The sequence below is a fragment of the Mus musculus genome, chromosome 19 (assembly GCF_000001635.26).
Source record: "Mus musculus strain C57BL/6J chromosome 19, GRCm38.p6 C57BL/6J".
NCBI classification, from domain to species: domain Eukaryota; kingdom Metazoa; phylum Chordata; class Mammalia; order Rodentia; family Muridae; genus Mus; species Mus musculus.
Window position 1 is genome coordinate 37365276 of NC_000085.6, and position 14784 is coordinate 37380059.

Sequence of the window (14784 nt, forward strand, 5' to 3'; positions counted from 1 at the left end):
GAACAGGTATTATGGAAGAGGCCAGAAGTCACTATTGTATCACATCTGACAACAAAACACAATGCTTAGAAAATACAGTTGCTGGATCAATTGTGATTCAGTTGGTTCAATTCTACTTACAGGAAATCACAGGTCGGGGGCGGGGGGCAACCTGTTAACTCACATAATGATGCAATTAGCACTAGTTAGAATGAGACACTTCAGGAAATTTTACCTAATCTCTAATTAATTTGTTGTTGAAATCGGGTCTTGTTAGGTAATCCTAGGCTGTCCTCTAAACAGTGGCCCTAAGTGCTAAAATTACAGACACATGCCACCATGCTTGGCTAAGATCGGACCTCTGATAAATACATTGCAATATGAAGAAGAGATGGAGGAGCCTGTGTGTTAAAAGAGGGCTCAGAATCAATAAGTCATGACAAATGTTTTATAAACAATTATATGAAAATGTAAGGAGATAAAACACCCATGCCAACATTTGTTTTGTTTTGTTTTGTTTTGTTTCTTTGGAGACAGTGGCTGACCTAGAACTTGCTATGCAGACCAGGCTGACCTTGAACTCACAGAGATATGCTTGCCTCTGCCTCCCCATTTTTTTTTTTAAATGTGATTGCACTATGTTGTCTCAAGTTTGTGACTTTCTTGCTTTAGCCTCTTGAATGCTGGGATTCCACTATGCCCTCCCACCCCCAAATATGTTTTTTCTATTTTTGAGCTAGGACCTCATGTAGCCTAGGCTGGATTTGAATTCACTGTGCAGTTGCGAATGATGTGTCCAGCTTTCTATGCCACTCTTGAAATGGAATCTGGGTTTTCCTTCTCTGATTTTGAGATTGTATTTTAATTACTTTTCACTCTTCTCCTTTCTCCCAGATTCCCCTCCCATCTCTCCTTCAAATCCATGACCTCCTTTCCACCAACCATTATTGCATGCATATATGTGTTTGCATAGACCCATATTGCTAAAACATAACCTGTTGAGTCCATACAACGTTACTTGTATATATGTTTCCAGGGCTGACCATTTAGCACTGGACAATCAGTTGGTGTTCTCTTCCCTGGGAAAGAACATCTCTCCTGTTCCTAGCTTTATTCACACTTCCCTGTAGTTCTCTGTGTAGGGTTGAGTCCTTATAGACTTTGCTTCATGCAGTTTGGTTTGACATGTTTGTTGATGTCTTCCTTGTTTAGCTTACATTTGGGCTATTGTGTTGGTGAGGCTTTACAGGTATAGCTTCTGATGTCTCCAGGAGATAAAATCTCACAGCAAAGCCTCTGGTCCTCTGGCTCTTACAATCTCTCCAACCTGTCTTCCACAATCTTACCTGAGCCTTTGGTGCAGGAGTTGTATTGTAGACGTATCCCATGGGGCTGGGCTCCACAACCCTGCATTCTAATTGGTTGTAGTTTTCTGTAATAATCTCTGTTGTTGCAAAGATTGGTTTCCTTGTTGAGTGGTGAGGACTACACTTATCAGGCTAGACCCTGACGGCAAAGGGCATTCAAAGTCTGGGTATGGAGTGGGATAGTGGAAGTGACACAAAAGGTCGTGTGTGTGTGTGTGTGCGTGTGTGTGTGTGTGTGTGTGTGTGCACGCCAGTTATTCTGGATGACTGGAACATACTCTGAAGCCCAGATTGACCTCAAACTCAATGAATGATTTTCCTGCTTTCAGCTTCCCAAGTGCTAGGATTACAGACATGAGCTATTATATAGGGTTTTTTGAAAATGAATCTGAAGCATTTATACCAAGCATTACCAATAGTATGTATTGTTATGCTATAATAGTTAAGACAATATGATGTTAGCATGAAGACAGACAAACAGCCGTGAAGTGTTGAGTAATACCCACTAAAACTGGGCTTTAATATAGTTACCCATAAGCTAGTCCATAATTTCAATTTTAGCTATAAATAAGCCCAACAGAAAAGAGAACAAATGTGCATGAAAATACATGTATTATAATGTTCATAACAGTGAAATTAGTTATATTCCCAAACTGGAAACAATCTAAATGCTCACTAACAGTAAAATACACAAAAAGTAAACTGGTGGGCTGGCAAGATGGCTCATCGGGTAAGAGCACTAATTGCTCTTGAAAAGGTCCTGAGTTCAAATCCCAGCAACCACATTCGGGCTCACAACCACCTGTAATGAGATCTGATGCTCTCTTCTTCTAACATGTCTGAAGACAGCTACAGTATGCTTATGTATAATAATAAATAAATCTTTGGGCTGGAGTAAGCAGGGGCCTAAAAATTCAACTTCCAACAACCATCACAGCTACATTGTACCCATACATTAAATAAATAAATACATAAATAAATAAATCTTAAAAAAAACCTAAACTCTGTAATATGCATGGAATACTGCACAGTAACAAAAAGGAACAAACATGAAGGGAGGAAGCTGGAGGCTTAGTAATTCAAGGCAACCCTTGGCTATGTAGAAAGTTCTAGGCCAGACTGAACTATTTGAGACCCCACCTAAAAACAAACAGAGAGAGTAGAGAGTAAAAATTCAACTTATGGGCTGGAGAGATGGCTCAGCCGGTAAGAGCACTGGCTGTTCTTTCAGAGGTCCTGAGTTCAATTCCCAGTAACCACATAGTATCTCACGCCATCTGTAATGGGATCTGATGCCCTCTTCTGGTGTGACTGAAGACAGCAACAGTGTATTCACATACACAAAAATAAATACATTTTTAAAAAACAAAAATAAAAATAAAAGTTTGGGCTGGAGAGATGGCTCAGTGGTTAAGAGCACTGACTGCTCTTCTGGAGGTCATGAGTTCAATTCCTAGCAACCACATAGTGGCTCACAACCACCCACAATGAGAAACAAATAAAGAACTTATAAGCGAGCAGGGGCTGGAGCAAGATGGAAAAAGGAAAGGGGGAAAAGAGAAAAAAAATTAAAAGTAAATAGAAATTCAACTTATTTTGTGTAGGGAAAGGAATGAAAGGGGTCTTGAGAGAGTCCCTATGAGGAAATGACATTTGCATTGTCAGGGCAACGTAAAGACAATTGTGAGGTCAGCTGTGGGAAATACCAATAGACAGTATTCCAGGAGAAAGTCTAGTCCGCTGTGGGCCTGACAGGAAGCCAGGAAACTGACCGGGCAACCTCTACTTTCCTGTTCTCCATTAACCTTTACTACTGATATTGTACTAGTTAAAAACACAAAATGGTAATCCAAATACGGATTTGGGAAACAGTGCTTATTTTTTTTAAAAAGACAGGGTCTCATGTGGCTTCGAACCTTGAACTCACTGTGTTGTAAAGGATAGCTTGAGCTTCTAATCATCCTGCTTCTACTTCCCTAGTGGGATTATAGGTATACACCACCATGCCTGGTTTTATGTGGTGTCGTTACCAAGAGCTCTGTGTAAACTAAATAAGCACTTGATCAACTGAGCTGCATTCCTGCACTATGTAGGCACTGTAAAGCTATTTTTCTTAACAAGGTTATAATAAACTGTGCTTCCTTCATAGTTTACAAGAGCATGCGGACATACTTATTAATGTTCATGTCTACATTCATACACACAGACATAAGAGAACCTAACATGATCCTAGCAGCTGCAAAATACACACTTAAAATTAAGCATGGCATCGTCAGCTGTTCACTCAAGAGTAGCGTAGACATTACACAAGAGCCTTAATAGGTCTTACAAATAGCAATGAGGCTTAGGGGCAAATTTTAAGGTCTTGGAAGAATGCTTAATTTATGTTAATCCAGGATGCAAAACTAATCAAGTGTGATGTTACTGATTTTAAATATGCATAGACAACTTGAAAAATTATATCAAGATATAATAGTGGTGTGTGCTGGGAAGTAGAAATCCAATATGTAAGAGGTACAGAAGCAAGAACTCAGCAAATGAGGGGAGTGATTAATGAATTATTCAAACGCATTTCTGAGAACTGAAGGAAGTGAGTTGCCAGGCTGAAAGGATTCTGTGTGTTTGGTCCAATAGCTGAAAGTAGATTTGCATATAAACTCATGATTGTAAAAATCTCTAATTTAGGGACTGGAGAGATAGCTCAGTGGTTAAGAGCACTGACTGCTCTTCCAGAGGTCCTGAGTTCAATTCCCAGCAATCACATGGCTCACAACCATGTGTAATGGGATCTGATGCCCTCTTCTGATGTGTCTGAAGACAGCAACATTTCACTCATAAAATACATAAATCTTAAAAAAAAAAAAAACCTCTAGCTCAGCCACTAAACGTAATGCTCAGCCGCGACTAGGCAAAATACCAACTTAATAAAAATAGTAATATTGAGTATGCTGGATAGACAGTGGCTATTATTAGTTAATAATTTATTAGTTATTAAATATTATTAGTTAATAATTAACAACTAAAACTGATGAAACAAAACATAACAGTGTGCAGAAATTCCTTACAAAGTTGAAAATATACCAATATTAAATAATTTTTTTTCAGCCAGGCAGTGGTGGTATATACCTTTAAACCCAGTGGTTGGGAGGCAGAGGCAGGTGACTCTCTAATTTTTGAAGCCAACCTGGTCTACAGAGTGAGTTCTAGAACAGCCAGGGCTACACAGAGAAACCCTGTGAAGATTAAAAAAAAATTTTTTTTCTAAAAACTTGAAAGTGATTGCTTCTGAGAGAGGTTTAGAGGCATCGAGGCAGGAAAGATAGCTCTTATAGATGTTCTAGAACTACTCAAGTTTCAACTTCCCCACATTTCACTCTAGGAAAAACAAAAATCTTGGGCTGGGGAAATGGCTTACTTGGTAAAGTGCTTGTTGCTTAAGTATGAGGACCTGAGTTCTCAACACTAGCACCCATGTGAAAGCCACTTGTGCTGTGACACCCCAGGAAACTAGGGACTCCTTGGAGTGTAACGGCCAACCAGTCTAGCTGAAATGGCATGTCCCGTGTTCATTTAGACGTCATCTGATAAGTTGGATGGCATTTTATTTGTAAAGAAAATGAGTTTATGAAATTGCAGAGAAATAGATCAGGAAAGTGTAACATTCAAAGAAGTGAGCCAAACTCAGAAACATACAAATTTGTATGTATGTTTCTCTCATGTGACTCCTAGCCTGTAGTGTGAGTGTGTGTGTAGGAGTTGTATATGTGTTTAAAACCTAAAAAACAAGAGACTATGAGGTGGTAAAAACAGGCAATTAGGAAGAGACGGGCAAGCAAATAATACTTGGGACATGAAAGAGGAAGAGACTGTGTGGTGGCTCAGGAGAATCATGGGTAAAGAGCGGCACGGCAGAGCAGAGCGGGAAACAAAGCCTTTTAAGTCACTTTATTGCAAAATTGCCCCAGTTATGCCAGGTGGTGGCACACGCTGTTAGTCCCAGCACATGGGAGACAGAAGTAGGTGGATCTCTGTGAGTCTGAGACCAGCCTGGTTGACAGAGCTAGTTCATCCAGGCCTACTCAGAAAAACTCTGTCTTGAAAAAAAACAAAACAAAACAAAAAACAAAATCAAAACCAAAACCAAACAAACAAAGCCGTAACTGGGCAGGATCTGGTGGTGCATAGTTTTATTCCTAGCACTCAGGAGGCAGAGGCAGGAGGATCTCTGTGAGTTTGAGGCCACCTTGGCTTACATAGGGAGCTTCAGGACAGAAAGAGTTACACAGAGACCCTGTGTCAAAACCAACAAAATGCCATAATTATATCTAGTAGCTTATGTACTAATTTAAAAAGAAGAACATTTTAAAACCAATGCCAAAAATTTGTATACAGATTATGGGTGCCTGTTTCATGAGTAGATCATTTAATTGAAATATTTATTAATTGAATAAAAATATTTTTTTCAAGACAGGGTTTCTCTGTGTAGTTCTGGCTGTCCTGGAACTCACTCTGTAGACCAGGCTGGCCTCGAACTCAGAGATCTGCCTGCCTCTGCCTCCTGATTGCTGGAAAGAAAGGCATGCGCCACCACTGCCTGGTTTAAAGCTGATTATTTTTAAATTGAGAAATTTATGCAGCATACCTTTAGTCCTAAAAACTTGGGAGGCAGAGGCAGGTGGAACTGAGTTTGAGGCCAGCCTAGTCTACAGAATAAGTTCCAGGATAGCCAAGGCTACACAGAGAAACCCAGTCTTAAAAAATACTAAAACCACAAGCAAAACCAAAACAGAAAAAAAATGTACTCAAGTATTAATTAGTGTTGTTACGTTAATAGCTCATCTTCATCATTGCTTATTTTAGATATGTTCAATATATTCTATTTGCTATTTACTTATTGAGTAAGGGTTTCTCTAGTTCTGGCTTTCCTGAAAATCACTAAGCAGAACAGGCTGGTTTCAAACTCACAGAGATCTTCCTGCCTCTGGCCCTGAGTGCTGGGATTAGAGGCATGTGCCACTGCTCCTAGCATTAATATAATATAATATAATATAATATAATATAATATATGGTTTAAGAACAAAATTGCATAAAAATAAGATGGATTCTTTCTGATCAAATGGAGGATTGTTTTTTTAAAAAGATTTATTTATTTATTTAATGTACATGAGCGTCCTATCTATATGTACACCTACATAACAGAAGAGGGCATCAGATTTTATTATAGATGGTTATGAGCCACCATGTGGTTGCTGGGGACTGAACTCAAGACCTCTGGAAGAGCAGACAGCAGTCTTAACCCCTAAACCATCTCTCCAGCCCCAAATGGAGGATTTTTAAAAAGTGGTTTGTTTTTACTTTATGTGCATTTGTGCTTTGCCTGTGTGATGTCTGTGTCATATTCCCTGGAGCTGATGTTGCAGACAGTGAGTGATAAGCTGTCGGTGTGGCTGTTGGAAATTGAACCTGGGTCCTCTGGAAAAGCAGCTGAGCCATCTCTCCAGCCCCCAAAGGGAAGTCAAGTTTCCTTTACTGTTTGAATTGATATTCTTGGCTCTAAGAAACATATCTGGTGAAATGTAGCTAAATAGTAAATGTTTTGTTGACTAATCTTGGTACTGCCCTTTCATATATCATGTTTCAAATGGAATATTCAAGCAAACCATGTGCATGATGTTGCTAATGGGAACAAATGTGTTCATTCATGTAGAAGCTGAAACGAAGCGCTCTGGACTCCAAATAATTCATCGTTTGGAGAAAACAATTAGCAGCTAGGTTTGTAACAGGACAATGCCTTTACAGTGCTCTTCGATAGGAATCTTACATGTATAGAAGAATGCTTGGTATAGGTTTCATTATGTCCCTGTAATGTATGTAAGCATACACTTCTCTTTTAAATGTAAAGAACAATAGGAGTATGTGACCCTCTGGCCTATGATTCTGCACACATAGGGCTCGTTCATCCACATTAGCACACTTATACTATACCACAAACACACACCAAGAAAGACTTAAAAACTCTTAACTTTTTTTATGTGTACAAGTGTCTTATCTACATGTATGTCTGTGCTTGTTGACTACAGAGGCCAGAAGAGAAGATCAGATCCCCTGGGACTGCAATCTCAAAGAGTTGTAAGCCACTAAGTAGGTACAGGGAACAGAACGTGGGTCCTCTGGAAAAGCAAGGTCTCAAATACTGCAGGCTGTTCTTGACTCTGATGTAGCCAAAGCTGACCTTGAACTCCTGATCCTCCTGCCTCCACCTCCTGAGTGGTGGAACTTACAGCCTAAGCACCAAGCCTAGCTCAAGATTTTCCTTCTTTGTGGACCTGAGGAGATGGATCAGTAGTTAAAGAAAACTAGCTGCACTTCTACTGCCTCCACCTCAAAAGTACTGGGATTATAGGTGTGTGCCAATATACTCAGCCTTTAGGATTTTTTTCTTTTTTTCAGTACCAGGGATCAAGAGCAAGGTCTCAAGCATACTGACCCAATGCTGTGCTACTGAGCCTGTATTTGAAATTTTTAGCTATTTTCTTGAATTCCTTGCCACAATCAAAAAGATTGTACAGAGACACTGTTTTGATACTTATGAAGGAGAAAGACATTTTTTCCTTTTCTTTGCTTCTTTCTTTAAAAAAAAAATTATCTGCTAGGCACTTAATCCTCTAATGATTCTAACAATAAAACAGGAACCCTGAAAAAAATTAAAATTACACACACACACACACACACACACACACACCATGTTTAAGGGTTGAGAATGCTTGTTAACGGTACAGTACCTTCCTGGCATACATAAAGCCTTAGGTTGGATCCTCAGGGCTTCCTAATGCTTTCCCAGGAGATTGATGCTGGCACAGGGACAGGCTGAAACTCTGCTGTCCAGAGCTCTCCCCCAGGAAAAGGCATCATCTTTCAGTTTGGGTAATTTATCTTACAGCTCAACCTATATAGATATGCTTCTGGGCGTCGCTTTCCATTACTCTTGCAGTTCTGGCTCAGAGGGGAAATAAATGAATTTCTTTGCACCAACTCTTGTTTGCAGGGCTTTGTGTATGTGTGTGTGTCTGTGCATTTAGCAAGCAGCAGACCTGGTAAGTCAGATAATGATAATTTTTATTATCTCCATTTTACTACAAGGAAACCCAAACTGTGAAATGTTAAGTATTTTCCTTCAGGTACCAAGGATATATTTACTTTGTCTGTAAATATATATAAATGTCTTACAAGAGACTGGAAAACCAGCGAGGGGTGTAGATGGTAGAGTGCTGGTCTAGCACAAAGAAGCCTTGGGTCTGATGCCCAGTCCAGTATAAATAGGTATGGTGGTAAACACCTGTGATCTCAGCACGGGGGAGGTGGACGCAGTATGATCAAAGCCATCCTCAGCTAGCCAGTGAGCTGGAGGCTAGCCTGAGCTACATAAAACCCATCTCAAAAAACCCCAAAACAATGTGAAGAAGGACCCAGATGAAGTTTACACTCAGGTAGGAAAAAAAAAAAAACCACAACATAATTATAAAGTGTAGTGTTAAAGAAGCAAATAGCAAGTTCCTTTAGACAGGATGGTCAAGTTTTGTTTTTTCTAGGGTCTCTTGTAGTCCAGCCTGGCTTGAATTTGCTAATCCAAACCCTGAGACTGAGATTACAAGCTTGTTCAACCAACCCAGTAAAAAACAAACAAACAAACAAACAACCCCACCAAGCCATGGGGGCTGGTGAGATGGCTCAGTGGTTAACAGCACTGACTGCTCTTCCAAAGGTGCTGAGTTCAAATCCCAGCAACCACATGGTGGCTCACAATCACCCGTAATGAGATCTGACGCTCTCTTCTGGTGCGTCTGAAGTCAGCTACAGTGTACTTATGTGTAATAATAAATACATAAAAACAAAACAAAAAAACCACCCAAACAAACAAAACAGTCTTTAAAAACCAGAAACTGACAGAAAAATGAGAATGAGGAAGGCATCCAAAGTGCCAATGGACTAGAGTTCCACTGAGGCGCTGGCACTCGTAGTACAAGGGGAGACAGAGAACAGGGTAAACACCACCTTAGAATAGTGGTCTGCATGAATGACCCTTTCACAGGGGCCAAGCAAGCCCATCGGAAAACACAGGAATGGTAAGACCTTTTGCATCTAATTCCAAAAGATTAAAAAAAAAAAAAAAAAAAAAAAAAAAGACAAAAAGACAAAAATCATGGGATGCAGCACTCGGGAGGCAGAGGCAAGTGGATTTCTGAGTTCGAGGCCAGCCTGGTCTACAGAGTGAGTTCCAGGACAGCCAGGGCAATACAGAGAAACCCTGTCTCGAAAAAAAAAAAAAAAAAAAACCCAAAAAAACCAACAACAACAAAAAAAATCATGGGCTGGAGAGATGGATAAGAGCTGTTAAGAGCACTTCCTGTTCTTCCACAGGACCTGAATTCAGGTCCTAGCGCCCACTGTAGGTGGTTCACAACTGACTTTTTAACTACAGTTCCAGGGCATTCAATGCCATCTTCTGTCCAAGGGCACCACCACACACTTGGAGGACACACACACAGACACACTACCCCACACATAAATAAATAATCTTAAGCCACACCCCTCAAAAAAAAAAAAAAAAAAAAGCAAACAAGAAACCAGCCAGGACTGGTAGCTCATTCTTTCAATACCAGTATGCAGAAGGCAGGAAGATCATTGAGGATTCTCACAGGGCCAGCCTTGTGTTCAGAAAGATATCTTGTTTAAAACAAACGAATAAATAGCAAATGATGGACATAACACAGTTTGATACTAAACTGGAAATGTATGAAATGGACGCTTGAACTCCTGATCTTTCTGCCTCTGTCCCTATATGTGTTTGGTTTGCTTTTTAAAGGATATTTGCTGAGTGAATGCAGTAGCAGGGAGGAGAAAAAAAGGGTAGCAGTAGGAACATCGAAGGAAGTCATTCAGGGACGAGATTCAAAGTCTTGGAGGAAGGTGATTGCAGAGGAAGGGTCTGGTTAAAAACACGTGTTGAAGTGAGAAAGACTGGCCGGAGGCAAGGGTATAAAGATGTTCAATATGTTCACTTTGTGGGACATTTTGAGATAGCAGTGAGTCTCTGGGGCTAGCTTTTGTTTTGTTTTTGTTTGTTTGTTTTTGGAGACAGCGTTTCTCTGTGCAACCAGCCCTGGCCGTCCTGGCCTCGCTTTATAGATCAGGCTGGTCTGGAACTCGGAGAGCTCCTCTGCCACTCCTGCCTCCGAGAGTAGTTTACCAGTAGACAGTTGGCTTTGCTTAATCCAGAGGACCAGGGATCTGGAGTGCGGAAGGCGGGTATTTGGCGAGGTCGGCGGCGCTTTCTCTGATCCTCGCTAAGTTACATCGGAGAGGCTAAACCGCATTTAAGATCCCGCGAAACAGAAAAAGCAGCTCCGGAAACCCGATGAGGCGGAGGACTCGGCTTTTCTGTTTCCCCGGTCCCCACCTACACCTTAAACGGCCGAGTTGTTCGTCACCTCTCTACGGAAAGCGAGAAGCCTCGGAGGGCGGTAAGGACCCAGCGAATGCGGCGATGTAGGCGTCCCAGGCCCCAGAAGCCCGCCAGCGGCAGCACTGAAAGCTTGCACAGTGAACTTCGGACTACAGGAGCCAGCCTGCACCGCCATCCATTTCTTCGGGTCACGCCCCGTCGTCACCACAGTGACGACACGGCGTCCCATGATGCCTCGCGTGCCGCTCTGCTATTGGTCCGGTCAGTCGTCTCCATTTTTCAAAATTGAGGCGCGGAATCGTTGCTGATTTCGGAGCAGAGGAGGAGGTTCGTCCTGTCCGGCTTTTGCGGGGCGGCGGCCACGGCCAAGAGGCCTGCGTGGACCTCGGGGACGCCGAGCTGCGAGTCTCGGTCCTCGTGGCCTTGGCAGCACCGGGTGAGGAGAGGCTGCTCCCGGTTCTCACTGTGTCTGAGTCTCCGCTAGGCCGGCAGGTTTTGGCTCGACCGTCATGGCGTCCCAGCCGAGTTCTTTGAAGAAGAAAGAGGAAAAGGGCAGGAACATCCAGGTGGTGGTGAGATGCAGGTAAGGAGAGGCTGGGACGAGTCCGGACGCGGAGGCTTAGCTTTTGGGCTAGCCGTTCCGGAGAGCGATTTGTTTACCTTTCTGAAGGACACCAAGTCATCGGTTTCTGGGGCTCCCCGTGTTTTGTTCGGTAAACATGCTACCACGTTTAGTTCTAAATTAGGGTTTGTCTCGGGGGGGGGGGGGATGTTGGTGTTGGTTAAAGTTAAGCTGCAGTCACAAAGAATTTGATGGTTGCTCTTCGCTGAAAAGTGCGTTCCCTTTTAAAAGCCAATGTCGCCGAAAATTTAGCTGTCATTGCTCTGTGCTACCCCGTCCGAGTTGTCAGTTTGGGAATAAAGCTTCCTACTTACTTTGCATGTAGTTTGGCGCTCACCTTGGGGTTATTTCCACTTCGGAAAGACTAATAGTTCTTTATTCTGTGTGTTTGGTCCAATAGATGAAAGTAGGTTTGCTTTTAAAAGGGAACGCACTTTTCAGCGAAGAGCAACCATCAAATTCACCTCTAATAACCAAGTAGACATTGCTGAATTTAAGCTAAGCTGTAAAATGAGTTTATGAAACTCACGAGCTAATGAAAGTACATGGCTAAGGTGCAGCATCTTTTCTCTTTCTCATTTTTCTTCTTCTTCTTTTTTTTTTTTTTGGTTTTTCGAGACAGGGTTTCTCTCTCCTTCTTTCTTTCTTTCTTTCTTTCTTTCTTTCTTTTATCTGCCTTTGTTCATTGACCAAAAGACAAAATTGAGAGGAGGGAGGGTGTGGGGTTCAGCTCTCCCCGACTGACATCCAAATAACTTACCCAGAGTTTTTAATTTTTTTGAATTTTTGTGATGTTACCGAGGTTGGTCTGGAACTATATGTTAGCGTACTTTACTGTCTCAGCCTCTCGGTCGTTTAGCTGGGATTGCTGGGTGACAAGTGTGTGCCACTGTGTCTGCCTTTTTTTTTTTTTTCCTGAGACTGGCCTCAAACTCCGACTAGCTCCCTGCCTTAGTTCTGAGTTCTGGAGTTATAAGCAATTCAAGTTTCAGCTACCAGACCCAAGTTTTTAAACTAGGTGACGTGTGTGTGTGTGTGTGTGTGTGTGTGTGTGTGTGTGTGTGTGTGAGCAACTCTAGGCTTGCCAAAGATACTTAATTGCTGAACTCTGGAGTTTTAGTTACTTAATTTGGAACTTTCATTTTAATCAACAGGAAAGCAGACACACTTAAGAATTTAGGAAAAAAAAAATTAGGCAGATTTAGGCAGGCAGTTGTGGGGCACACCTCTAATCCCAGCATGTTTTACAGATCGAGTTTCAAGACAACCAGGGCTACAAAGAGAAACTCTGCCTCAAAAAATTTTTATTTTTAATAATGGGTATATATTCAGGTGTTTGCACACATACGTGAGTGCTTGTGGAGAGCAGAAGAGAGCACCACCTCTAAGGCCAGAGTTACAGGTGGTTGTGAGTCACCCCCAGGTGTGGGGGCTAGAAACAGAACTCAAGGTCTCTAGAAGAACAAGAAGTGTTCTTACCCTAAGCTACCCAACAAATGCACTTTTTTTTACAATTTTTTTGCAGTATTATTATTATTAGTCAATATTGCCTTTTCTGTGTGCTATTATTTCCTTTGTTACTTACAAAGTGTTTGAGTCATAAAAAGTTACAAAGAACACTGACGGTGGGGGTGTGATGGTACAAGCCTTTAATCCCAGTATTTATCCCTCAAAGTAAGAAATAAAACATCTCATGTGTCCATACTGTCCTCCTACATTTCAAGGCTGGCCTTAAGAGAATTTTTTTTAAACATTTTTTTACCAGTGAAAACGTTTACACGTGTCTGTTATGTACAATAGTTTAGGCATAGGTTTTTCTTTTTCTTGTTTGGTTAGTCTTTTCTCTATTAAGTAGTGTTCCTGGCGCCAGTCTCATTAAGCTTTTTTTTTTTTTAAAGATTTATTATTTATTATATGTAAGTACACTGTAGCTGTCTTCAGACACTCAAGAAGAGGGAGTCAGATCTCGTTACGGATGGTTGTGAGGCACCATGTGGTTGCTGGGATTTGAACTCCGGACCTTCGGAAGAGCAGTCGGGTGCTCTTATCCACTGAGCCATCTCACCAGCCCCTCATTAAGCTTTAATAAGCAATAAATGAGGCTTTCTTAGGATGTTGTACGTTAGATCCTCATCGTCTTGTGTTTGGTGGCAGGGTCTCACTATGTAGCGTTCTGCCTCCCCTGCAACTCATCTGCACCCAGGCTTGAAGTCCTGCAGTCAGTGCTCCTGTGGCAGCCTCCTGAGCCTTAGAAGTGTGAGCCACCATGCCTGATTTTTGATGCTGTTGCCTGTGCCTTTGGTATCTGATCCAGGGAATCGTTGCTAAAGCCAAAGCTGCCAGGCTTTTTCTTCTTTGTTTCTCTAAGTTTTATGGTGTTACGTCTTAGGTGCAAGTTTTTGGTCCTCTTTATGTGATGTTAAGTGAGACATTCGGCTTCATTGTGTAGGATACCCAGTTTTCTGTCACCATGTTACAGAGATTACTGAATGGTTTGGCTCATTTGTCTAAAATCATTTGCCCATATAGGAGAGGGTTTATTTATGAGCACTCAATCCCACTGGTCTGTGTCTGTCTGTTCCAGTCTCGTTTATCGTATAGTTTTGACTGCTTACACCTTTAGAATAAATTTTAAAATCAAGAAGTGTGAGTTCTCCCTGTCTCAAAAAAAAAAAAAAAAAAAACCAAAACCAAAACAAAACAAAAAAAAAAGTGTGAGTCCTGAAGATGTGTTGTTTTTGTTTGTTTGTTTGTTTTTCATGACAGGGTTTCTCTGTATAGCCCTGGCTGTCCTGGAACTCACTCCGTAGACCAGGCTGGCCTCGAACTCAGAAATCTGCTTGCCTCTGCCTCCCAAGTGCTGGGATTAAAGGCATGTGCCACCACCGCCCAGCTGTCTATATGTTAATTTTAAATCTTATATGTGTGTATAATGTGTATGTCAGTGCCAGCATTCATGTGCTGCAGGGGGTGGTGTGTGTGTGTGTGTGTGTGTGTGTGTGTGTGTGTGTAGACCGGCAGAGAAATCTGGGGAGTCTGCTCATTTTAAATCGTGTCCTCAGACTTGACCCAGGGATTGCTTTTACCGCCTTACCCTGCTCACCTGCCCTAACCTGGATACTTTGTTGAGTTTATTATTTATTTTAAAGTTTTTAATGCAAGGATTTATTTTCGTTTATGTGTAATTACGTGCCTGTATGGATGAAGTCAGAAGAGCGCATGGGTCACTTAGAGCTAGAGTTGTGTATAATAGTATTTTGGTAGTGATGGTGGGGATTGCCACACTTCCTTTTGTTTCCAGTTATCTCTGGGTTTTTTTTACACCCACTTTATCCTGTTTAGCTTTTGACTAA

At 41.6% G+C, this 14784-nt stretch overlaps 1 protein-coding gene across 1 annotated transcript in view; it reads left to right on the forward strand.

The window, feature by feature from the left end:
* The first annotated feature begins 11106 nt into the window (after window positions 1-11106).
* Window positions 11107-14784, forward strand: part of Kif11 (kinesin family member 11) — a 45482-nt gene continuing 41804 nt past the window's right edge. The window contains exon 1 of the mRNA NM_010615.2: window positions 11107-11392. Coding sequence (NP_034745.1) covers window positions 11319-11392 — 74 coding nt within the window. The 5' untranslated portion in view covers window positions 11107-11318. The remainder of the gene's footprint in view (window positions 11393-14784) is intronic.